This window comes from Hippopotamus amphibius, chromosome 1 (assembly GCF_030028045.1).
Source record: "Hippopotamus amphibius kiboko isolate mHipAmp2 chromosome 1, mHipAmp2.hap2, whole genome shotgun sequence".
NCBI lineage: Eukaryota > Metazoa > Chordata > Mammalia > Artiodactyla > Hippopotamidae > Hippopotamus > Hippopotamus amphibius.
Window position 1 is genome coordinate 16347376 of NC_080186.1, and position 25638 is coordinate 16373013.

At 52.9% G+C, this 25638-nt stretch overlaps 1 protein-coding gene across 1 annotated transcript in view; it reads right to left on the reverse strand.

Moving 5' to 3' along the window:
* ECE1 (endothelin converting enzyme 1) overlaps positions 1 to 22110 on the reverse strand; it is a 112311-nt gene extending 90201 nt beyond the window's left edge. Inside the window, exon 1 of the mRNA XM_057698879.1 lies at positions 22006 to 22110. Within this exon, the coding sequence (XP_057554862.1) occupies positions 22006 to 22008 (3 nt within the window). The 5' untranslated portion in view covers positions 22009 to 22110. The remainder of the gene's footprint in view (positions 1 to 22005) is intronic.
* Positions 22111 to 25638: the final 3528 nt, after the last annotated feature.

Genomic DNA, 25638 nt, shown 5'->3' on the forward strand with positions numbered 1-25638 from the left:
GAGGTGGGCCTGGGTTGGGCAGGACAGTCAGGCATCGCCTTCCTCCCTGCAGGGCAGAGGCCGGATGTGGCCTGAGACCGGAGGGAAAAGGGGAAGGACCGTGAGCAAAGAGGACGGCTGGACTGCGAACAGGGCTTCTTAATGTCTCTTTCATGGCTTGCAGCTGGCAGGGAGGGAGGGGGGTGTGACAGAGGGAGGGAGGAAACAGGACATCTATCAGGCCCCCGACTATGCACCATAGTGGGGTAAAGTGCTTTACGTGTATTTCATTTTATGCACCTAATGACCCTGCAAAGTAGGTGGTTCTGTCCCCATTTTATAGACAAGGAGACTGACACTTGGGCAGATGAAATGACTTGTCCAAGGTCACACAGCCTAGACACAATCATGATTCTTTCTCTCTCCCTGTCTTCTCCCTCTACTTCTCTTTCTCTCTCTCATACCCCATTCAACGGCCTCATGTTGCTCCAAGGATGAAGATAAAACTACGAGCACCCCAGGCTCTGGCGCTGCCACCTTGTTTAGCCCCATTTCACAATGTGCCCTCCCCCTCCCTACCCTTGGCCCCAGTGACTCTGCTTTTCTTTTAGTCCTTCACATTCCCTTAAACCACCAGGCCTCTGCACACACCCAGTACCTAGAATGCACTTCCCTTCCCTCCTAGTTACACCGTCTTTCCTTTGGATTGCAGTTAGCATTCACATGTGCAGAGAGGCCCTCTCTAACCTTTACTAGTCAAAACCCCCTGTTATAGGCACGTGCAGCACCAGGACCCTGGTCTTCATGGCATCTGTCACTGCTACAATTTCATGCTTATCTGAGATTATTTGATAAAGAACTTTTTTACCCACATGCTCTTCTCATATTGATGAATAGTATTTACCAAGTACCTACTATGTGCCAGGTGTTGTCCAAGGTGCTGCAGGGAGGTGGAGAACAAGCCAGAGAAGATCTCTATACTCATGAAATTCACATTCTAATGGCAGGAAACAAAGATGCCACAGCCTATGCAGAGGGGCAGAGGTGGGAGGGCAAAGTAAGCTGTACTGGGGGTGGGGGTGGGTGGGGGGAGACTGTATTTCTGTTTGGCTGAAACAGGGAGGCCAGGGTAGGGAAAGGCCAGAGATGATGCTGGAGAAATGGACAAGGACTAGGTCACAAGAACCCTAGAATTCCTATGGAGGAGTCTGACTTCCCCCAGGACAATGAGGGGCATGGGAAGGGTTTTAGGCAGGATGCTGACAGGGCTAGACATGTGTTGCAGAAAGCTGGCTAAGGTTGCAGTGAGGAGGCAAGGCTGGAGGGGCAAGCAGGAGGCTTTGCCTTAATCCAGGGAAGAAGGCGGCTGACAGAGGGCGAGGGTGGAAAGAAGTGGAGGGAGGCAGAATACTGACAGAACTTGGGCAGGAAGGCATCTGGGTGGCACCTAGAACTCCATGCAGGCAACTGTGAACAGAGGTGCAGCTAACTGAGGAAAGCAGGGCAGGCAAAGCCAGGTCTGCGAGGTAGGAGGGCAGGTGCAGAGGTGACCTTCATCGCAGAAGGACAGCATCAATGAAAGAGAGGACGGGCAGAGTCCAGGGCAGAGGAAAAGGCCATGGCCTTGGGGACCACTCCAATGTGCAGCGGACAGAGAGGAAGGCCACAGTACATTCTACAAAATACCTGCCCAGTATCCTCAACACTGCCAAGGTCATGAAAAACAAGGAAAGTCTGACAAATGGTCACAGACCAGAGGAGGCTAAGGGGAGACATGACGACTGTCACGTGGTGTCCTGGATGGGATTCTGGAACAGAAAAGGACATGAGTGTAAAAATGGTGAAATCCGGGGGACTTCCTAGGTGGCGCAGTGCTTAAGACTTTACCTGCCAATGCAGGGGACATGGGTTCAGTCCCTGATCCAGTAAGATCCCACATGCCACGGAGCAACTAAGCCCCTGTGCCACAGCTATTGAGCCTGCGCTGTAGAGCCCACGAGCCACAACTACTGAAGCCCACGTGCCTAGAGCCCATGCTCTACAACAAGAGAAGCCACTGAAATGAGGAACCTGCACACCACAATGAAGAGTAGCCCCTGCTCACTGCAACTAAAGCCCAAGCACAGCAACAAAGACCCAATGCAGCCAATAAATAAATAAATAAATAAATTTATTTACTTATTTTTAAAAAATGGTGAAATCCAAACAGAGCGTGGGTTTAATTAACTGTAATGAACCAACGATGGCTTCTTGGTTTTGACAAATGAACCCAGGTCATGTGAGATGGTACCATTAGGGATAACTGCGTGAGGGGTGTACAGGAACCCTGTATCATCACTGCAACCACTCTGTAAACCTAAAATTATTCCAAAATAAAATGCTTATTTAAAGAAAGGGGGTTTCAGGATTCCAGGTCCCAGGGAATGACTCTCCCAAGAAAAAGAAACAAGGTGTGAGGGTGTCAAGAAGCGGAGTCGGCCTGGGCTCAGGATGAGATGCGCTGGGACCTGCGCCCTGCAGAAATTGTGCATGTTTGCTGAAATCCCTGACAGGGGCTCAGGAAGGAGGACAGGCTGTGGGGCTTCGAGGTTGGGGTCATTTCCAAAACCAAGCCTCCTCACACCTTCCCAAAGTTTCCCAGAAAGTGACCCTGTAGCCAGGGAGGTCTGAGGACAGAACAAAAAGCCTTTGCTGAAGCTTCATTTTTAAAAAATCTTAAAAATTGATGCCAATTCTGCATTCTACTCCAAAATAGCACCTTTTACTTTTGCTATAAATGTCCCCTACTCTATTCCCCAGGGAAATCTCATGCACTAGTATGAAATGTTCAGATACAAAGTATGAAGTCTCAAAAGTGGATAAACTGACCTGGAGAGAACGGGGAGAAAGGACTCCACTGCCCAGAATAACGCAGCTGGAGAATGAGGAAGAGGTACCCGGGCCCTACAACCGGCTACACATTGTGCCCAGGGCTTTATTCATTTTTTCTTTTACCTTTTTCACTTACTCATTCTCTTTACAAATATTTATGTGCCTACCACGTGGCAGCCCTGTTCTAGGTGGCTAAACCAGGGAACAAGACACAGAGAAATCCTTAAAGGTTAGTGGGGAGAGAGAAATGAAATAAAATGAACAAACAGAACAGGGAGTGTGCTGGACTGTAGTGAGTGATAAAGAGAAAAGTCAAGTAGGAAGGGGACAGAAAACAGGGGGAGGGACAATTTTCAGTGGGGTGGCCAGGAAGGTCTCTCTGAGAAAGTGACATTTGAGTAAAGACGCAAAGGAAATGAAGCTGCTTTGCAGACGCTTTCTCATCTATTTTTCACAACTGTGGGTGGTAGTTACTTGCCCTGTTTTACAGATGAGAAAAGTGTCTCAAAGAGGTAAAGTGATTTAGTTAAGGTCGCCTAGGAAATACCAGGGAAACTGGAGAAGAGCGTAAGAGTGAATCCGGGCCCATCAGTTCCTCTCCAGGGAACGGGATGAGGAACACCTGTCTCCACCCTGCGCCCCAGGCCCCAGGCCCCAGGCCCCAGGCCCCAGGCCCCAGGCCCCAGGCCCTGGCAGACATCACTAACCAATGGAATCCATCACACCTCTCTCCCTTGCTGAAGCCGGGTTTCCACATCCTCAGAATAGTCACTGCTAACTAATACCCCCCCCCACCCCCATATACCTTCTTAACCCGACCAGGTTAAAGAGCGGTTGAGGGGTAGAGAGGGCTGGGACGCCCCCTTGAGGGCACTGGGTGGGCAGAGGAAGGAGTGAGGGATCAGCCTTGGTCAAGGGGAGGGAACTTCTACTTGCTCAGCTCAGCTCAGCACGGTTCCATCCAGGGTGACCCTGGTCGCTGTCAAAGCTGCAGTTTATCGGGCTTCCCTGGTGGCGCAGTGGTTAAGAATCCGCCTGCCAACGCAGGGGATACGGGTTCGATCCCTAGTCTGGGAAGATCCCACATGCCGAGGAGCAACTTAGCCCACATGCCATAACTACTGAGCCCGCATGCTGCAACTACTGAGCCCGCATGCTGCAACTACTGAAGCCCTCATGCCTAGAGCCCATGTACCACAACAAGAGAAGCCCCCACAATGAGACCACAACAAAGAGTAGCCCCCACTCTCCGCAACTAGAGAAAGCCTGCGCGTAGCAACGAAGATCCAATGCAGTCAAAAATAAAAAAAAAATAAATCTTTATATATATATAAATTTTCATGTATATATACATATTTTTATGTATATATATATATAATATTCAATATATATATAAAAGCTGCAGTTTATTGACTTAACTGGGTCTGGCTGTCCCATCCAACAGTCACCCTGGAAACCCTCCCTCCATGGCCAGAGAAACAAGTCTGGAGGGACCCAAGAGGGGCTCTCCCCACCCCCACTCCTTTCCACACAAAGAGAAATATTTCAGGGTTGAAGAAGTGACTCATTTTCCCCCAGAGAGAGCGAGGGCTGCGCTGAGTCAGGCTGGAAGAGCCCTCGGGTCACTGATCTGCCTATCTGCTCTGGCAGGGGTGGCCCTGGGCCCCAGGAAGGGTAGACAAATGGAGGCAGAGGTGGCTGGTGGAGTATGCCTGGCTTCCCTCACACATCCTCGAGTGTGTCACTGGGGGTGACCCGGCACTGCCCAAACAGAACCTGATGGAGAAGAAAAATTCCTTTGGACTTTCCTGAATGAGCTTTACGGCTGACTCACCGGCACTTGGGGACAGCAAGAAAACTCACAAGTCACCAAAGAAGGAAAAATCCCTCTTCAATTGGAGGGATCCGAGATCACCAGCAGAAATGCTCCCTGACATTTTGTTCCAGGTCTTGTTCTTCAAAGAAACACATTACACAATAGATAGAGGTCGGAATTGCTTGCAAAGTGCAACTTGATATATTGAATTCTATTTCTCCGTTAGCTGGCATGAACACTTAGAGACATGTTCCTAGTGATACTATGAGCCAGACACTGGCTCCAGGACTGTCCCCCTGGCACAGGAAGACTGTTCCCCATCCCGACCCCTCCCCTATTCCAGCCCTGTGGGCTTGCACCCTCCCTCCACTCATCTTCCACGGGCATCTGCTGAGAGCAGATGGGCCAAGACAGCCAGGGTCCCTGCCCTCCAGGGCTTCCCCTCCAGGGCAGAAAAGTAACAGGTGCAGTTAAAGGGCGTGAGTGCCCGGAGGACAGAACAGTGCCAGCTCCTCATCCAGCTCGAAACTTGCTTCCAGCTGCCTGGCCCCCCCCCCCCAAAGGGGGCCACCTGCTTCCCTCCAGAGAGCTCCCGAGTCAGGGTTCCAGAGCAGCCTTCCTCTCATCCTCCTCGGCTGGCCCCTCTCTCTTCACTGCTTGAAGCCTTTCTGAGCCACAGGCCCACCCAGTCCCTGCCCTGAAGTTAGATGCTCCAGAGGAGCCTGCAAAAAACTCCTGACTCTGGAGTTATGGCTCTAAGCTGAGTGGCCTTGGCCGAGTCACCCTGCCTCACCAAGCCTCAGCTTCCTCATCTGTTAAATGGGGACACGATAGGACCCATCTCTTTAGATCTGACTCTGATGACATGAGTCAGCACACACGTTGTCTGCCACGGGCCCAGCTCAAAGTTAACACTCACTAAGCTGTGGCTCCTCTCTCCTGCCCCATGGAGCAGACAGGTAAGAGGTCAGAGAGAAGAGGTATCAAAGAGCTGCACCAACAGTACGTCCGGGGACTGTCCTCCAGATGGCAGCCAGAGGCTCGAGGAAGCCACCAGCAGCTCTCCCGCCATCCCCACCTCACTTTCAAACCTGCTGCCCGTGTCCCACCAGTACAATAATGTCCACACCTGAGCTCCCGGCTACGGGAAGGGGACTTCCTCTGATTTGTCTCAAATCGGCCTCATCTCGACCCAACAGGACCTCAGGACCAGGGGGCTGAGCCGGTAGCGTCGAGCTCTTTCCCTGTCCCTTCTCAGTCCTCATCTTTCTTCCACCCCATGTTCTAAGTTAACAACAGCCGCTTCCCAGGCCCGGCTGCCACACAACATGCGGCTCCCAGAGCAAAGACACCCATGTGGGCGTGGGGGATGCAGGAGGGGCCACAAGATTGGGGGGGGGTTCCTGGAAGAGGGGGTGGCAGAAGGAAGAAAACACATTTCTCGAACACTTGCTATGTGTCAGGGTGAGAAGGGCCCAGTCCTTGGGAGAGGGGTGGGTGTGGTGTGTGTGTGTGTGTGTGTGTGTGTGTGTGTAGGTGTCTCAACTCTAAGAGAGCAGGGGACCCAGTCCCTAGAGAGAGATCAGCCCTGTGTCCACGGCCCAGGGGTGATTCCCAGGGAGAAGGGTCCTGAGGGGAGAGTGGGCTCTGGAACCTGGAGAGAAAAAAAGGGGAGCCTGAGCCTCAAAGAGGAAAATGGGGGCTCCGATACAGAGGGGACAAGGTTCATGACAGGGGAGTTAGGGCTATCTTGGACCCCGAGAGGGGATATTTTAGACCAGGGTGGGGAGGTGGGGAGAGGCCTACAGAGCTAGAGATTCATTTAACGGAACATCTCAGAGGTTTTATTTGCCAGAGAGTTAATGCTGGGGCGGGGGGGGGAGGCAGGGGGGAGAGGGAGAATCTTAAATGGCAGCCAGCAGTTTCCAGTTCAAGAGGTTTGGATGAGGGGGCCTCTCTCACTTCTGGGGAGACCCCATTGGCAGAGGCCCATGCTTTGGCCCTTGCGTTTCCTTTCTCCCCACGGCAGGGCGTCTCCTCCGATCCTCGGAAGGCCCCCACTCCTGCCCAGCGAGGGGCTGTGTGGGCACAGCGGCTGCAGGCCCCACCCCAGCCCCACTTCTGTGGACTCCCTCAGAGCCCGGGGAGGGCTGCGGTGAAGGGCAGAGGTCGCAGGGAAAGAATCCGGAGGGCAGAGCGCCGCCCCTCCCCTGTTACATGCTTCAAAGACAGAATCTGTGCCCAGAAAGCCTCCCCCTCTTCTGAAGCCAGCAGACTCCACAGTGGGGGCGCTGGGGGGCCCAGGGAGGGGGTGCAGCTACCAGAAGGCCTGGAAGAAGGACTGCAAGAGCAGCTACCAGGAATCTGGGCCCTGAGTCACAGTTTTACTGGAAGGTCTGCTAACAAGCTGTGTGACCGTGACCCCAGAGCAGCTCACACACCTTTCTGGCTCTGTTCTCACCTGTCAAAGCAATGGGCTGGTATCCCCGCCCCACCCCAATCCATCACCGAGCCTGTCAACTCTACCCCTCAGTGTCTCTGTCTGCCTCTCCCTCGCCACTACCACGGGCCTGGGCTGGACCACCGTCTCCCACCTCCATTCGCCTCACCCAAGTCCATCTCCACTCAGCCAGAGAGAGTTTAATAAAAGGCAACGCACGTCCTGCGATCTCCCTGCTGGCATCCCTTCCAGGGCCAGGTGGACCCTCCACCCTGCCACTTATAGATGTTTATCTTTTATTCCTTTGAAGGCTTAAATGGAGTCTTTCAGTGTAGAAGAAAATAAAGCCTAAAGTTTACTGATTTGAATACACCTATACAGGCACACGGAAGCACACCCACCCACACACACGTGGCTTTCCATTTTCCACTGCTCCTGGGATGAAGTCCAAGCCTTTCACCTGGTCCACACAGCCCCATGGGGCACAGGCCCTGGCATCCCCTCAGCCTCACCTTGGGTCACTTTCGCTTTCTGCCCCAGCTACGCTGAACATGCTATATAGGTCATCCACCTCAGGACCTTTGCGCATGCCATTCTCTTAGCCTAGAATCCTTTTCTATCTCTTTGCCTGGTTAATACTTAACCCACCCTTCGGATTTCTTCTCAAATGTTTCTTCCTGAGAGATGTCTTCCCTGCCACTGCTCTTCCTCTAGTCCCCGCCTGGGACCAGCTCCTCAGACATAAGGTCACAGAGTATCCTTTCCAAAATCAAAAAATCTGTACAACTACCCAAGGCCATTTCTGTGTGCTCACCATTCTATATACCCTGTGCCTGGCACACAGCAGTTGCTCAATAAATGGTAGTTACCACCACCAACAATCTTCCCGTATTTACCTGGATTCCATGCCTCTAAGAATCTCTGTGTGGGAGTGTGCAAAAGAGGCTGTGTGGGGGCGCTGAGCAGAACAGAGGCATCAGCAGCTGAGGGACCCGGTCCTGATTCCAGCTCTGCTTCGATGAGCTTCTTGGCTTTGGGTAAGCCACCGAACCTCTCTGAGCCTCAGTTTCCTCAGCCAATTAATCTGAAGATTAAATGAACACTTACGACACGTTGGTTACAAACGTCTTCCTTATAATTGGTAGAAGTCTCTTTCAAGACTCCCCACCTCCTCGTGCATCAATTTCCCCCACGGAGCAACGTTCTAACAGCTGAAATGACAAAACAAGAGGCCCAGGACAGTGCTGGGCCCAGAGCAGACGTAATAAGTCAGGATTTCCAAAGTATGGTCATTTGCCCACCAGCATCAGAATCAGGAAGTTCGGCGGAAACGCAGGTTCCCGTATCCCACTCCAAATGCACGGATTTAGAACGTCTGCGACAAGGGCAATGAAGTGTGCATTTGTCACAGGAACCCCTGGTGATTCGCGTGCACACCTGGGTTTGAGAAGCGCTGCAATCAAAGCAGTCTTATTGTTACCACTAAGCTGCAATTCCTGGGGCCCTGATTAGAAGCCCAGAGGTTATGTGGAATGGGGGTGAGAGCATCTGGCACCAGAAAGGCACAGGCTTTTCATGAACTGGTCTGCTTCTTCATGGCTTAAAAACATGAGCACAGGCCTTGGAGTTAGACAAGCTGAGGAACAAATTCTGGATGCTTTACTTGCTTAGCTGGACGTGCAGCTCAACCCCTCTTTGTTGCCCTCTGCAGATTTAAAATGGTGACAACCAACCTCTACCTGCCAGGGTTGTTGGAATGATTTGAGGAAGTGCCTTATGCAAAGCACATTTCAGGGGGCGGGGAGGTGGGGAGAGCTGCAAAACAAAACAGGAAATCCTTCACCAACTCCTCATGCCTCCTCTGCTGCCACAGGTGCACTAGAGATGGAATCTGTGTGTCCTTCTCAGGACACAAGTCCTGGCCACCTAGAGAGAGCAGAGACTCTCCATGGAAGGCTGGTCAACCACCCACCACCCTTGCAGAAGGGGTAGGCAGCAGGGTTTGTGAGGACAGAAGCAGGGGTTGGATGGGAAATGGCTGGACAGTTGCCCAGGGCCCGCACTGAGTGACCCAGGACCAGAAAAATCACATCTCCCAAGGCCAGACCTCGCAGGGCAGTGGAGCCAAGCATGCCACAGTGGATCAGAACACAGACTCTGGAGACAGACTCTTCAGGTTTAAATTCTGGCTCTGCCACTACTGACTCTGCCTGGCTGGTGAACTCCTACTTATCCTTCAAGACCCAACTCAAAATATCACCTCCCTGGGCCAAGTTAGTCGTCCATTTCTCTAGCCTTTAAAGGCTGTTGCCTGTTGACTTACCTATCTTACCCAGAGGCCTGGGAGTTCCTGGAGGGCAGAGACAGCCCCGTACCTGGCACAGAAGATGCACTCAGCAAATATTGGTTCAGTTTAAATGCCAACTTTTTCAGCCTTCTGAGTTCCCTTCCTCTCCCCACTAAATGCCTCTATTCTAACCCCTGTTCCTCTCCCAGATACAGGCCCTTTGTTTTCTAGAGTTTCAAATTCCAGATCCCTTTTTCCTGAAGGGACATCACCTCAAGCCAGAGCTGGTGCTTAAGGACGGATATACAGAAAGACCTCATATGAACTTAACCTTTGCTGGCTGCAAAGAACTGCCATGGAAGGGGAAGCAGTCAGGGTCCACGAGACTGCCTAGTCATAGGGCTGTGGGGGGTTAGTTGATTACAGACAAAGCACTCTAGTGTAGTGGTCAAGAACTTGGGCTCTGCCTGGGGTTCAAATCTTGCTCCATCACTTTCTGGCTCAGAAAGATAGATTACCTCTCTGTGACGTGGTTTCCCCACCTCTAAAATGGGGATAACAGTAAATGCTTCATAGGGCTGATGTGAGGATTAAGTGAATTGATAACGTTAAACACTTAGCACTGTGCCTGGCACACAGTAAATACTCAGTAAACATGATTATCTTTACATAACACTAGCTGAGGTCAGGAAACACTATGGCAGGACAGAACAAAAGGATTATGGAAGAAAAATCAAAGGTAGGCAGAAGCTGGGACTTCCCTGGTGGTGCAGTGGTTAAGCATCCACCTGCCAATGCAGGCGGCACAGGTTCAAGCCCCGGTTCGGGAAGACCCCACATGCCTTGGAGCAACTAAGCCCGTGTGCCACAACTACTGAGCCCGTGTACCACAACTATTGAAGCCCACGCATCGAGAGCCCGTGCTCCGCAACAAGAGAAGCCACCGCACTGAGAAGCCCGTGCATCACAACAAAGAGCAGCCCCTGCTCGCCACAACTAGAGAGAGCCCACGCGCAGCAACAAAGACCCAACGCAGCCAATAAACAAATAAATAAACAAATAAATTTATTTTTTAAAAAAAGTAGGCAGAGGTTAATACATCATTTCCCCGAAGCAATCATCAAGTGTCACCAACCCCAGGAAGTCTTCTCTGAAGCAACCTGCCCGGTCTGTGCTGATCATGCCGGAACTGGGTGAGAGCCATGGTGCCCAGCTTCCCCGGTGGACTGTGAGCTCCCTAAGGCAGCCCTGTGTCTGCACCTCCTCCCACACCACCTCAAGCATGGCGTGACGCGGAGCAGAGCTGTGGGAAACGTCTGCCAACATGGGCATAAACGAGCTCACAATATGACCCGAGTCCCTGACAAAGGTCTTTCGGAGGAGACCCACTTTGCTGGTAAGGCAACACCACTCTCTGCTGTCCACGGTGCACACCCCTACAGATCCCAAAGCCCTTCCAATCCCATCCCTGTCAGGTGCTGACAATACAGAGATAAAAAGGCAGGGGCTCTGCTCCAGCAGAACTCCACCCAGTAATGAAATCAGTTACCATTTACTAGGCACTTACCGTATGGAGCCCAGATTATGATAGACAGGGATCCCAGCTCTTTGCAGGAATTATACTACTTGTTTAAACAACTGCATGAGTTTAGTACTAGTATTCTTCCCATTTCACTTAGGCAGAAAGAGAGGCTAAGAATTAAAGGGATTTGCCTGAAGTTGCTCACGCAAATGCAGAGCTGGGATTCAAACCCAGGCAGGCTTGTCCCGGCTCTTGACCTGTGTTAGTGCAGGAGACAAGAAACACGGGAAATTCCGTCCAAGGTGACTCGTGGCCTGACAGAAGGCAGTTGGGGGCGGGGAGTGAAGGGGGCTGTGGGAACTCGTGGTGAGTGGGTGGGGGATGGTCAAGAAAGTTTCTGAGAATAGCTGTGGAAAGAGGAACAGGCTAATGGGTTTGGGACACACATCAATGTTGTAATGAGTGACGCCCACCTCTTACAGTCAAGTGCTGAATATGCACCATACGTGCTCTGAGCACATCTTCTCTTGTTTAATGTCTGCAAACACCCCAGAGAGGGTTGTTATCCCCACACCACAGATGGGAAACCCAAGGCTCAGAGAGGAAAGCTTACCTGCTCAAAGGTCCTTTACAACAAGTAAGTGGTGGAGCCGGAGTTCCAGTTCAAAGTGATACCTCTACCCCTGCTCTTGACCCCAAGGACATGCTGCACAAACAGGAATCAGTGGATGTGTGGTAGGGACCTGGTGCAGAAGGTGGGAGCTGCCTAGTGTTCCATCCTGGGTGTGCATTTAATGCCTGTCTGCTCCCTATTTAGGCTGCAGGCAGACAGAGTAGCTCTAGCCCACCTAAGACTTTCATGCATGTACGTGTGTGTGTGTGTGTGTGTGTGTGTGTGTGTGTGTGTGTGTGTGTGTGTGTGTGTGTGTGTTGGGGTGGTGGTGATAATTAAGGGTCTTGTTAAAGGGTCTCCCAACTATATGTGCAAGTAAAATAAAGCAGCAGTGAGACTGGCTGATGATGGGAATTTTTTCACCTCCCCAGCCTAACTGCATTCACCAGAACTAGAAAAGAGCATAAGTGAAGCCTAGCACGCAGCCAATCTCTCCAGCTCTTCACCAGGCTCAGAGTAAAAGAACTGCAATAGTACTATTACCATTATTATTATGTTAATGACAGTTCCCGTTACAGAGGACCTACTATGTGCACACCCTACGAGCTTTACAGGAATCATTTCAACCACTTTTCAAAACACCGTGAGAAAGGAATTACTATCATCCCATTCCACAGGGGAGAAAACCGAGGCTCTTAAACAGTCCCTGGCCCAAGATCACCCAGCTAGGATTAAGCGGCAAGTTGGGACTAGAACCCAGGTCTATCTGAAACCCACATCTTAACCAGAAAGAGCACCAAATCAGGAGTCCCGGAAGTCAGGGTCTAAGTGCTGCTTCTAACTTGTGTGGCCTCAGGCAAGCCTCTTTCCCTGCCTGAGCCTCTCTCCCCAAGAAGAGGTTGTTCCATGTAGATCCTCTGAGACTCTGTGAACTCCCATGCCCTCCCCTTCCTCTCCCTTCCCTCCACCCCCAGACACCGAGCAGGATACAGAGTAACCACCCACTGCGGGGGTGGGGGCGGTGGGGGGGGAGTGCAGAGAAAGATGAAGTGCTGCTTTCTCATGGCCGTCTCCTGCCTCCCACCAGCCCGGGACACCCAGGAACCACAAAGCCACAGGATTTCCTCGAGCTGGGCTGTGGGAGCAGCAGCCCAGAGGGCAGAGGGGCCAGGCATGCCCTTGAAGCTCTCATTTCCTCCTCCTCACTTCTCGGCAGGGTGTGCGGAAGCGGGGGAGGCAGGCTCTGGCTCTGCACCCTTCTGGCTCCATGTCCCTGGGTCCTCAGGGCCTGAGGTGATGGGAAAGGGCTCAGTTTGGGAGAATCCCAAGCTCACCCTGGAAGGCGGAGTTCAGAGGTTTTAACACAGGTCTATCTGGCTCCAAAGGCAAATTCTGCCCACCATGCTCTACTGCCAGAAACATCTTGCAGCACCTGGGATGCCCTCACTACCTCTCTCCCATCCTCTGAAGCAGCTGCTAAAATCCCACATCCTAGAGTAACAGAAGCCTCCTTGCCCTCAGATTAGGAGAAGGTACTGAGGCCGACTGTCACCAGACGCTGGCCTCCCTGCCTCACTCCTGCCCCCTACAGGCCATTCCCACACACAGCAGCTGGGGCCTTTCTAAAACAAACCAAAAGGGTCATCCCCTCCTTGGAGCACTGCAGTGGCTTCCCATCACTCTAAAAATGAAATGCCGACTTCCTCCCATGCCTGACGAGGCCCTGCATGACCTGGCCCTTCCATGCCCACCTCTTCCTACCCACGTCCCCCTTGCTCCCTCTGCCTAGCCACATCGGCCTTCCTGCCTCTCATAACGTGCTAAATCCCTCGTCCCTGTCTCAGGCCCTTTGCACCTGCTGTTCCTTCTGTTTGGAACGCTCCTCTCCTGCATCTTTGTCTGCCTGCCCCTCCTGATCCTTCCCCAGCCATCTAGAATATTCCCTCCTACCACCCCCACCCCCCGATCTCACAGCCACATCACTGTTTTCTTTCCTTTCTCTGAAGTGATCTTTCAGGTCGGCTGCTTTGCCTGTTTAGTCTCTGGCTCCCTCCCCTAGAATGCAGCTCCTTAAGAGCAGGGATTTTGCTGCCCCATCCACTTCTGTGCCCACAATGATACAGGACCTCATTTCATCCTTACAACCCTGCAGATGAGGATGCAGGAGCTCAGAGAGGTGGAGTGACTTGCCCAAGGTCACAGAGCCCGGAAGTGGCAGGATTCAGACCTAGGTTTGCTCCGTCACCTTTGCAAAGCCTCTGTGGGCGGGGCTCTTGTGGCCAGGGGCCTGTTCAGCTCTCACCCAGGGAGGACTGATTCACAGTGAGGTGCGTAGGGAGGGTACCAAGAATGAAGAGCCTACCCACTTTCCCAAATGGTCCTTCCTCAGAGATATGGGACAGCTGGGGCTCACCAGTGGCACAGGTGCAACCCTGGAGGTGGAAAAGCACATAGCAATTGGGAGCAAATGGCTTCCAAATGAGAGGAGCCCACCAGAAACCAGGCAGCTGCAGAAACCTTCAACCCACACAATGTTCTGCAGAAGGGGAAACTGAGGACCAGGGAGGGGAAGGGACTTGCCTACAGTCACACAGCCAATCAGTGGTGGAGCCTCATGGCCTGGGGTCTCTGGGGCCCAGATCCCCTCCCTGCCCTGAGAAATCACAGGTACCTAGACAAAGCTCAGGCAGGGTCTAGGCAGAGCCCCTGCCTGGAGGTGCTAGGCCCTGAGGGCAGGGGCAGGGCCAACATGTGGCTCTGAAGCATTAAAACAAAGGAAGGACTCAAATTCCATCCTTTCTCTAAAAATATTCATCAAGAAAGTACTCTAGGTTAGGCCGTGGGCCCCTGGGCAAAGAATTGAACGGTACCTTCCTTTGAGAACTGTGTGGCAGTTTCTAGAGAAGCTAAACACACGTCGACCCTCCAACCTGGCAGTTCCACTCCTAAGACCTACCCAAGAAACACACACAGAAGTGTCACAGCCGCCCAAAATGGAATTAATTCAAATGTCATCCATGGACATTTATATGCGCATCTACCCAGTGGGATGCAACAGAGCCTGAAAAGGCACAGATGCTGGCAACAGCACGGAAGAACTGCAAACGTTCAGTGTTGACTGAAGCTGAAGGAAACCAAACCCAAGCGTACATATGTATGAATTCACGCAGATAAAGTTCAAAATCAGGCAAAACAGAGTAACAGAAAGTAGGTCAGTGGCCCCCTGTAGCAGGGGGATTGATGGAAGGGGGCACATGGGAAGTTTCCGGGGGTGGCGGGAAGGTTCTACATTTTGAGCTGGGGGTGGTTATGTAAGCGTGTACATTTGTAAAAATTGAGCTGTACAAGATGTGTGCATCTTGTACAAATTATACCACAATTAAAAAAAAAAAAGCACAATCTTGGCCTCAAGAAGCACCCAGACAAGCAGCACCAGGACTGGCGTGTGGTTCTCGTGAGGCTGATACCGGCTGAGCCCCCTGCATGTGCCAGGACTGAGCTGGGTTCTCCTGAAACAGCATCTGATAAAACTGTTCCAACTACTGTACAAAACAGGCCCCAGCATTTCCGTATTAGTGACGAGGAAAATGAAGCTGAGAGGTGACCTGCTGTCCAAAGTGACAGAGCAACAAGTGTGGGTGGCAGGCTTGAACCTGGGCCTGCTGGTCCCCAGGTCCACTTCTGCTGACTGGCAGCGGCCCCTCCCTGCCTGCCCCGTCCCGTGCCCCGTCCTCTCCAGAGCTGGAGGGAGCCGCTCCTATGTGTCCTGGACGCGAGGCTTCTGTGAAATAGCTGCTTCGGAAATGCATCCTTCCTCCCTGCTCTGCCTCCTCCTCCACCCTTCCTCGCTGCTCTCACGGCCACAGATCTCTGAGGTCAGCCCTGGACCTCCATCCAAAAAAAAGGAGCCTCAGGGTGTGTGTGTGTGTGTGTGTGTGTGTGTGTGTGTGTGTGTCTGTGTGTCTGTGTGTGTGTCTGTGTCTGTGTCTGTGTGTGTGTGTGTAGTGTGTTAACCAGGGGGCTTTTTCAACCCCTGGGTTCCCCCAGCCAGTGGCTTGGGGAGTACTAGGAGGGCTTGAGATTAGAGTCCCCACCCTTGGCTCCAGTCCCCAGATGATGCAACCCAGTGTCTGGATTCAAAGAATCATAAAATGTTTATTTGGAATAACAGCCACTACCACCACCACCACCATCCCTTACTCAGTGCTTATCCTGTGCCAAAAGCTATGCGCATTAATGCGTCACCTCGTTAATCCTCACCAATGACCCTCCAAAACAGGTACATTAGGATCTCATTTTACAGATGGAGAAACAGAAGATCAAATGGATTTACTAACTTGCCCACAATCTCACAGTGAGGAAATGGCAGAGCTGGGATTCAAAGCCCGGTCTGGCCAACCTCACGCCCATGCGCTGGACCAGAGTATTATGCTGTAATCCTCCATGTCACGGCTGAAAAGGCCCTTGAATCGGTCTGTTCCAGCCACGTCAGTTTACAGATGGGAAAACTAAGGCTCAGCAAGGCAGAGTGTCTTGCTCAGGGCCACATGAAGTCAGGGGCAGAGCTGGGCTGGAAGTTTCATCTCCACCCTTGGCCTTGCCTTCAATGACCAGACTGGGGCCTGGGAGCAGGCCAGGTGCACCTGGAGGGGCAGCGTGGGAGGCGGACGCTCTGGTTCCAGGCAGAGGTAAATATTGACATGAAGGTGTTTACACTGTAATCCTACTCCTCCTGGCTGTGGCCCCAGCCTGCCCTCCTGCCTGCCCCGCCCTCCTGCCTGCCCCGCCAAGGAGGCAAAGGAGCTTGCGGGGAGGAGCCCGGAGAAGAGGAGGCTCGTGTGTCGGGCTGCTCCTCACACTCACGGGGGCGTGTGGTCAGGAAGCTTGGGACATCTCCAGTCAGGGGCCGCTGCACACCTGGGCCGGGGCCCCCAGAGCCACGCCAAGAGCCGGGGAGATGGGAATCTGGGCTGGGAGGCTCAGGCCTGGGTTAAGTCCTAGCTCTGCTACTGACGGGCAGTGGGACTCAAGGACAGTTGCTGAGTGGGCAGGAAAGGACTTCACTGTCAAGTGCTGTGCAAAGGTGAAAGATAATCTGCATTTCGGCCTGGCCGGTGTCCAGCCCCGATCAGCTCCCAACGCCTCTGGCCACTGCCCAGTAGTCCCATCCCTGTCCCCAGGGGGCTTTCCCAGGAAGGCAGTTTCTGCTAAATTGAGTGATAGTTTGGGACTGAAGCCAGAATCTTGAGGAATCAGGAGGCCATTGCCCAGTTCCAGTTCCCAATTCCCTAAGTGGTAGTTGGGCCCCAGCTTTCACAGCTCTGTGATGGGGATAAACCTACTTCCTGTGGTTGGTGGGATGGTCAAAGGGTTACATTTACTTGCCAGGCACATGGTAGAGGCTCATTTTACCCCTCAGTCTTCCCTCCTGTAAAATGGGGATGTTGAATTGGATGGTTACAAATCCCCTTTTAATACAAACTCTCCAAGGTTTTTAAGACGATCTAGCAGCCAGGCCCACCTCCCTATCTCTGGGCCCTGAAGTTAGATCCTCCCTCAGTTTATTTCCTGAATGTTCTCCAGAAATTTGTTCCTCTGTTTACATCTCCCCCTCAATAACCACCCCCTCACCAGGAGCCCTGTTGCGGGGAGGGAGTCATTCTGAGGCTTGTCAGCAAGCCAAGACAGGCCTGCGGATATCCCAGGCACCCCATCCTCAGGGCCGCTGGGGAAAGGGCAGAATCCTCAGGCCCTAGATTCTCAGCACCACTCTCTAGCAGTGGGGTTCAGTCAGTGCTGGTTGCTCATTAAACTTTGCCCCCCAGACTATAACTCTTTAAGGACAGCAGAGTATTTGTCATCTCTCCAAAGCTTGGCTCCTAGGAAGCATTCCATTCTACTAACTGTTGCTGTAGGAAGCAGCTCAAATGCCACCTCCTCTGGGAAGCCTTCCCTGATACACCTCCATGGCCAGCATGACTCTGGAGCTGCATCCCCGTTTTCTACTTTGTTTCAGAGCCATTTGGTAACTTCACCTTTCTCCTGTATTAGATCAAAGTTCCTAGAGGCCAGGAGCCGCGCTGGTTATCTGCATGAAAGCATGAGAAGAGGAAGGTCAACGTCTACAGGGCCAGGGGCTCTGTGGGACCTCTGTGGCCACAGCTCCCTCCTCTCCTCACGGCTCATTCTGCGCAGCACGATGGGGATGGGGTGCGGGGTGGATGGGACAGTGACTGGGGTCCAGACCACTGTCATCTCTCCTAGGGCCACTCTGGCAGCCTCCTAACTGGTCTCCCAGTCTCCAGCCCCGCCCCTCCTACCCATTCTCCACAAAGCAGCCTGTACAATCATCTCAAAATGCAGACCTGATCAGGTCACTCCCCTCACTGCCCTGAAGATCGAATCCCAAATTCTCAACCTGGCCCTCCCTGCATGCACCTGCCCCTGACCACCCCCCAAGCATCATCTTCTGAGCCTCCAGACAAATTAACTCCCAAGCGTACCATGTTTTGTCCCATCTCCCACTTTTGTCCCATGTCCCACTGCTCCCTCTGCCCGGAATGCTCTTCCCGGTCCTGTTCATTCTTTAGGCCACAACCTTAATGTCACATCCTCAGGGAGCCTTTTCTGATCCCCAGGCCAGGTGGCCCTATCTGCTCCTCGGCACCCTTCGTATCTCCCTGGTAACAGAAATCACACGTGTAATTTCCTGCTCCACATCCGCCGGTCTGCCAGACTGTGGGAGACAGACCTACCAGTCTCATTCACACTGCCCACAGCCCCAGCTCCTGGCATTATGCCACACATACTTGTTCGGTGAATGAATGAATGAATGAATGAATGAATGTAGCCCTTTGACCGGGCGAGGTACTTATCTAGTCAACTGAAAAGAAAAAATTGAGAGGGATGAAAAGTCGTAAACATTTGCTGATGGTTCCTCCCTCACTGTCACCACTGACAATCAAAGTGTGGACTTTAGCCAAGCTGCTTAGGTCTTGGCTGATATCTGAAACTTTCTGTTGAACCCACCCTGTAGCTCTCTACCTCCCCCAAATCCTGCTCCTCCCCTGGACAGGGCTGAGTCTCTCCAATTCTGCCTGGGAAACAATGTACTTACTCTTTAACAAAAGTTACTAACGTGCCTATTTACCAAAATCTTAGCAATAACCCAGTCATCAGCACAGACTCTGGCCATACCGGGAAAGGTACTTCTATGCTCTGGGAACCCCTGACAGACTGATTCCAGGGGGAATGTGGCTGCCCTCCCACCTTTAATTAATAATACTTTCCTTCAAGTTCTTCATAGGTAATGAAGCATTTCTACATTGTATCCTACAGAAGGAGCATATCTGCCCCACTTGGTAGGAAAGGAGGTGCAGGGAGAGGGAATAACTGACCCAGAGTCTCCCAGCAAGTTGGTGGTACATCCAGTATTCAAACCTAGGGGCTGGACCCTGTCCGCAACTCAGCCACTTACTCTAAAGATGATTCCCAAACCTCAGCTGTGGCTTTGAGCTCAGCCCCTAGTTTGGAATATAAAGGAACATTCTCAAGGCGCCACGAGTGGATTGGGAATGCCGGGTTGGGCCTCCTTCCCTCAACCTGTCTGTCTGGTAACCCTCCAAACATCCAGGGGGTGTGTGCCTGCTCTGGTACTATCTTGCTGTGTGACCCTGGGCAATCTCCTTCACCTCTCTGGGCCTGCTGCTGGGCAGTAAGGGGACAACCAGAGACAGGAGATACAAAAAGCCTCCTGAGAACGCGCATCTCGAGCCTGCGCTGGGGGGGTCTACTTGAGGCCTTTGAGAACAGCGCTGACTCCCTGCCAAGGGGTTAGAGACCTGGGTGGGGAGCTGGGAACCACAAGGGACATTGAGCCAGGACAACAGGAAACAGCCCACACACTCTCCAAAGGAGCCCCGTTAGCAATCCAGGGGCCAGGGGAAACTTGGCAACGATGGAGAGAATGCTGAATTGTTTAAAACCCACGAAGCAGGAGATCTAAGGAATAAACACTCTAGCGGCCGTGAATCACCCCCACTTCAGGCATGAGCACAGGGACTAGCGTTTAGGGGAAACCAAAATGACAGGGGCCAAGGAAGCCTAACGTCAGCCTCCTCCCCATCCACATGCAGTGGACCAACAACCCACAGTGGAGCTCCGGCTCCTCGGTCTGCCTAAGCCTCCAACCATCTGGCCCCAGCAACATCCCTTGCCCACTCTCTCTCCTTTCTCCTGCCTCTCTGATGCCCAGGTGCCAGGCAAGCACCATTCAGGCCTCTCCCATACTCCCACATCTCTGGTCCTCTGCTCACACAGGTTCCCCTACCTGTGATGTTCTTTCCAATTCAGATGCCACATGCTCAGTGAAGCTTTCTCTCACCTCTCCATCCAGAAGGGAGCCCTCGCCTGGCAGGGTCTCTCTGCCTCTCCTAAAGACATGCCACCTAGCCTGAGAATTGCGTGGACATTTATGTACTGGTGGAAACGCTCTTATTACAGTGTTTACAGCTGTTTTTTCCTCCCTAGACAGGACTTGGCCTATAGTAAGTATTCAATAAATCTTTGTTGAATGATGAGCCACGGACTGATTCTCTAAGTATCACTCTCCTCTTCTTCTCCCCACAACATGATAAACTTTAATCCTTCTTCCAGACTTAGCACATAGTTTAGATGTCAGGCAGAACTTCCCACCTTGAGCTTAAGGTTGTGCAAGAAAGGAAACTGCGCTGTAATCGAGCAAAGCACTCTCAGTGGGTTATCTTACTGAATCTGTACACCATCCCTGTGAGATAAGACCTATCATCTCACTTCACAGATAAGGAAACTTGATACTTGGAGGTCATGATGTAATTTTTCTGTCTGGGGAAGCAAAGGAACCAGAATTCAAACCCAAATCTGTTTGATGCCAAAGCACGGGGTCTTCTTAGGTTGCAAGGCTCTGAAAACTGTCACCAAGGCAAGGTGATCTCTCTTTCTTTACTAATTTTTAAGGAGGATACAGTTCTCTTTCTGAATAACTTAGGTCATGGTAGGCCTGGAGGCAGAGTGGATGATATTACTTCCAAGTCACCCTTTTTTATTTCCCATATACTGAGACCTTAAATCAAGTGCCGGTCCACAGGGAGTGAGTGCCCTGCCACTGAAACTGTGCAAGCAGAGCAGTCCAGGTAGGCTGACCAAATAGGTAGGCTGGATCCAAGATGCTCCCTGAGCACTTTTGAGTGTGGAGTCAAGCCATAATTTCATCATTACTGATTCTGGAGAGGCAAGTGGTGGTGCAGGGGAGGCAGACACTTGTCGGGCGAGAAAAGAGGGGACTGGCTTGGAGGGAAGAGTAAAGGGATATTGTAAGGGAACTCCAGCCCTGGGCAGAGCAAGGATTGGCCCTGGGGAGTCGTTGAGGGACTCGTCAGTCTACAGGGGGTCCTATCCTGCCCCCCACCCCAGGCTTGGCAGCATTGTCACAGAGAAGTAGAGGTGGCTGCATCCCTGGGAGTGACAGCCACCATCACTGGCACACTCCTTCCTCAGGCCCTACATGGTGACTTGTATCCACTCCACGGGGCACAGAAAAGACTAGAGAGAATCAGAGGGGCCTGTCCTTGGGGAAAGAAGCCACAGAGAAGTAGGTGGCTTTGGCCTCTATGATGGAAAGGTGATCACCAGGCCTCAGAGAGGTATTGAAAAGTCTTGGCTTTCCTTCCAGAGACAACTCTCCTCTCTAAAAAAGCCTCAACAGGTCCAACCCGACCAAATGGGTTTCTCTTCCGAGGCTGCAGAAATCGCCCCCCCGAAATCCCTTCGCCCAGCTCCCTTCTCTCTGGCCTCAGCAACCCCCTCCTCTGAGGACCCATTACTGGGAGATCCTGGGGAGACCAGATAACTGCGCCTAGGGTCCGCAAGTGCCCCCTGGACTCTGACAATCGTCAACCTGGCTGCCCAGCCTCCACTCTCAACCCCCTTAGGGCACAGTGGGTCCACAGTCCCGAGGCGCCCGACCCAGCCCTCCGAATGCGCTCGGCGCGGCCACCCACGATGCCCTAAGCCGAGCCTCAGCCCCAGACCCACCTCGGAGTCCCGGGACACTCAGGTCCTACCGAATCCAGCCTCTTCAGAGTGTCCCCGATCCCCTCACGAACCAGCCGAGAGTCTTCAAGCCCAGCCGTGTCCAGGGACTTCTGGACGCCCCAGCCCAGAACCGCACCAAGGGACCCCGAACCGAATCGGCCACCCCGAGCCCTCCAAACCCGGCCAGGTCCAGTCACCCAGAACCGAGCTCGGCGCGGCCGCCCCCGACGGAACCGAGCGCGGCGCCGCCAGGCAAGCCGAGCCCTGCCCGCGCGCCCCCCGACTCCACACGCCTTCGCAGAGCTGCAGCCGGCGCCCAGCCCCCGCGAGCCGGCCGGGCCCCGAGTCCCACCCACCCCTGCGCCGCCGCGGGGGACCGTCGAGGCGGGCCGGGCGCGGCACTCACCATAGCTCGCGCGCTCCGCTCCAGCCCCGCGCCGCTCCCCGGGCCGCACTCCTCGCTCTCTGCCGCGCTCCTCGGAACGCGCGCCTGGCTGCCCCGGCGGCGCGCTGGGCCCCCGCGGCGGAGCGTGGCCCGGGCGCCGAGTCCCGGGAGGCGGGCCCGCCGAGGGGCCAATGGCGGGGCGCGGGGCCCGGGCAGCGCAGCCAATCACGCCCGGGGGCCTCCTCCCCCGCCCGCGCCCGCGCCTTAACCCTCTGCGCGCCGGGGCTGGGGCCGCGGCCCGCGCGGCGTGCCGACCGCAGAGGGTAGAGACGCGCGGGGTCTGCGGCTTCGGGGTGCGGGGTCCAGACTCCGCAGAGACCCGCTCGGGGCAGGCGGAGCCCGGGGAGCGGCTCAGCCTGTGTCAGGTGCGTGGCGCCGGGAGTCTTGGCGACCTTTGTCTCCTGCCTGGCCCCTGCACGGAGTGTGACCCAGAGCGCTGCAACTGCGTGTGTGTGTGTGTGTGTGTGTGTGTGTGTGTGTGTGTGTGTGTGTGTGTGTGTGTTTCTGTGGGCTGCGTGTGTGTGCGTGCGCGCGCGTGTGCATGTAAGAGTGAGAGGGGGTTGAGAGGAGGCGATGGAAGGGAAGCAGAGAGAAGGGTGTTTGTATGTCAGGGGAGAAACTGTCCTTGCCTGTGGCTGTGTGATTGCCTGAGTGAAGGAGGTGTGTTTTTGTATGATGTGTGATCTGTACTTTTGGGGCCTGTTTTGCATGCACGTTGGTGTGGTAGAAAGAGACTTTGTGTCCCTGTTGTAAACAAGTAGAGCCCAAACACCTGTGGTTTGCGGTGTAGCATGTGCACATGAGAGGGGCATGGCTGTTATTTGGTACAACTGTGTATGTATTTTTCGAAAAAGAGAGAGAAATATTGTGTGTGAGGTGAAAGTGTGTGTTTCGTTTGTTTGACTTTGTGATTATCTCTATGTTGTGTTGAGAAAGAGAAATTAATATGCAGGGACCATGATAAGTGGATGTTTAGGAGAGACACAGAAATTCCAGAGGAGATGGGGTTTGGGCTTTGAAGGATGTATAGGAGTTCATGAGGCCAGAAGGAAAGACCTGGGGAATCTTGCCTAGCAGTCATGGGGGACAGCGGTGGATTCTGGAAGACAGGGCACCTACTGCTGGGAGGGGGAGTAGGAACAGCTGACAGCCACCCCTGCTTAGGAGCTGGTCCAAAGTGACTCTGAACATGCAGAGGAGAGGTCTGGGCACCCAGTGCAAGGTTCTAAAGAACAATCTGCTCCTGGGCAGTGTGTGGCCACCTGGAGGGCAGGGAGGGAGCTGTGGAAATAACTCTTCCTGTTTCCATTCAACAGCCCTCTGAATTCTCCAGTTTGGAAGGAAAGAGACGGGGAGGAGGGCCTTGTCAGAATTCACAAAGCTTGTTGAGTGCCACAGGCTAGAAGAAGGGAGGGGTGGGCCCGAAGAAGGGAGGGGTGGGCCCTACCCTAAAGGTGACCGGATCTTCTCTGGACCTGGATGCCCAGACCCTCTCTCCATCCTGGAAGACTGGTAACTTACACCATCAGCTGCCCAGGCCTGGGCTGGTTTCAGATTCCTGACCATTCCTGGGAATTGCAGCCTGATGCCTGGAGGGACATTCTGAAATCCAGGGAGACATGAAAATGGAACTAGTTATCCTGGCTTTCCACTTGTCAGCAGTGTGATTTGGGGGGATTCCCTTCTCCTCTCTGAGCCTCAGTTTTCTCCTCTGTAAAGTAGGATTTGTATGTCCTGCCTACCCCCCAGTGCTGATGTGAAGATATAACTAGTTAATGTACATGTGGGCCCTTTGTAAGCGATGAACCACTGGAAAATATTAAGCGCTGCTCCATTTATATTAAGTTCAAAGCACTTTGATGCTGTCAGGCCAGTGTTGCCTTTGGGGAGCGAATGACTGGAAAGGGGGCACCAGGGGGACTTCCAGGTGCTGGTAAGATGATTTCAGGGATGGAAGGGCCAGGGACAGGGGTGTGCTCAGTTTTTGAAGACACCTCAGGATCTGCGCATTTTTCTCTGTATATATTATACTCCAACAACATGTTCCAAAAAGAAGAAGAAAAGGAAGGTCATGTATCCTGACCACATTTATTCACTTGCATGAAGGTCATGCATCCTGACCATATTTTATTCACTCGCGTGATGGGCATTCTGGAATGCTCTATCAGCGAGGCAGGAATCGGGTTGAGCATTGGGGATACAACAATAAATATGATGTGATCCTGACTCTATGAAAAAACAGAGGAGAAAGGGAGTTTCTCACTTCTCAAGTGGGCACATTGGTGGGGAGGGGGTGGTGTTGCCCAGAACCACTCCCTGGGCTGGCAACAGGACCAGGACTAGAACCAAGGACTCCCAGTGCTATGGCTGAGTCTTTTCCATTCCACCACGCTGCCCGGGAGAGACAGGCTCTGGTCTTATGCTGCTCAGGGGAGAACAGTGAGAAGGTTTGCTGCCAACTCTGACCCTAACCCCCAGCTCCTTGGGGATCCTCAGAGCTCACCTCCACCAAACAGCCTTCTAGAAACAATTCTATTCTATAGATGCTATCATTCCCACCCCAGCCCCCTGTTACAGGTGAGGAAAATTAATGTTCAGAGAGGGAAAGTGACTTCCCCAAGGTGGCACAGCTAGTCTGAGAGGATTTGGTCCTTTGCTGGCGTCATGCTGCTTCTGTTGACGTTTGTGGGCTTGCTGTGCTCTCTGACAGAAACCTGGGTGGTTGTGTGGCAGGAGAACATGTTTCCCTGTCAGGCTCCTGTAGATTGGATGGCAAGGGTGCCTCCTCCCAACACTCAGGTTTCTGGGCACAGCAGTCAGAGCATCAGGGCTCAAACTGGCAGAAAACCCGCCTTAAACTGGAAAGTACAGGGGTAGAGCTAGCTTTAGGCATGGCTGCATTGAGGAGCTCAGATGATGTCAGGATTCAGTGTCATTCTCTCGGTCTCTCAAGACAGTTTCCCTCTCTGCTGGCCTCATTCTCTGGCAGGCTCTCCTCATGATCACAGGGTGGCTGCCAGCAGCACAAGCCACATATCCTAGTCTCTCAGCAGCTACAGCAGAAACAGGGATGCTCTTTTCTCAACAGTTCCAACAACATTCCCCAACACCAAGTCTCACTGGCTCTTAGTGAGATCTTTCCATTCCTTGGCCAACCACTGTGCCCAAGAGTTCTGATTGGCTAGGCCACGGAGAGTGAGGGCCTCAGAGGTACCTGGCATTTGAGTCTAGGTGTGATTTCTAGCCATCCCAGCCTCAGGACTCACCAAGGTCCAAGAAGAATCCTCCTGAATTTGTGGAGAAGCTTACATCTCACAGCAACAGTTATTATTGGTATTCTTCTTCCTCTGCTTTGCCTCTGCACTCATCTTGTACAGAACAGCTGTTCAGTAATCTCTAGCATACAGTAGGTACCCAAAGAATCCTTAGTGGTTGCCTGATTTGGGGGGCAGGGCATTGCTGATGCCATATGCCGAGTCAGATAGAATCTGGACAAACTGCACAGCCTGCAGGCAGAATGAGACTCATTATGAGAGCTGTTTAATTTTTTATTTTGTTTTGTCTTCCATAACTGAACTGAAGCTAGAGTCTAGA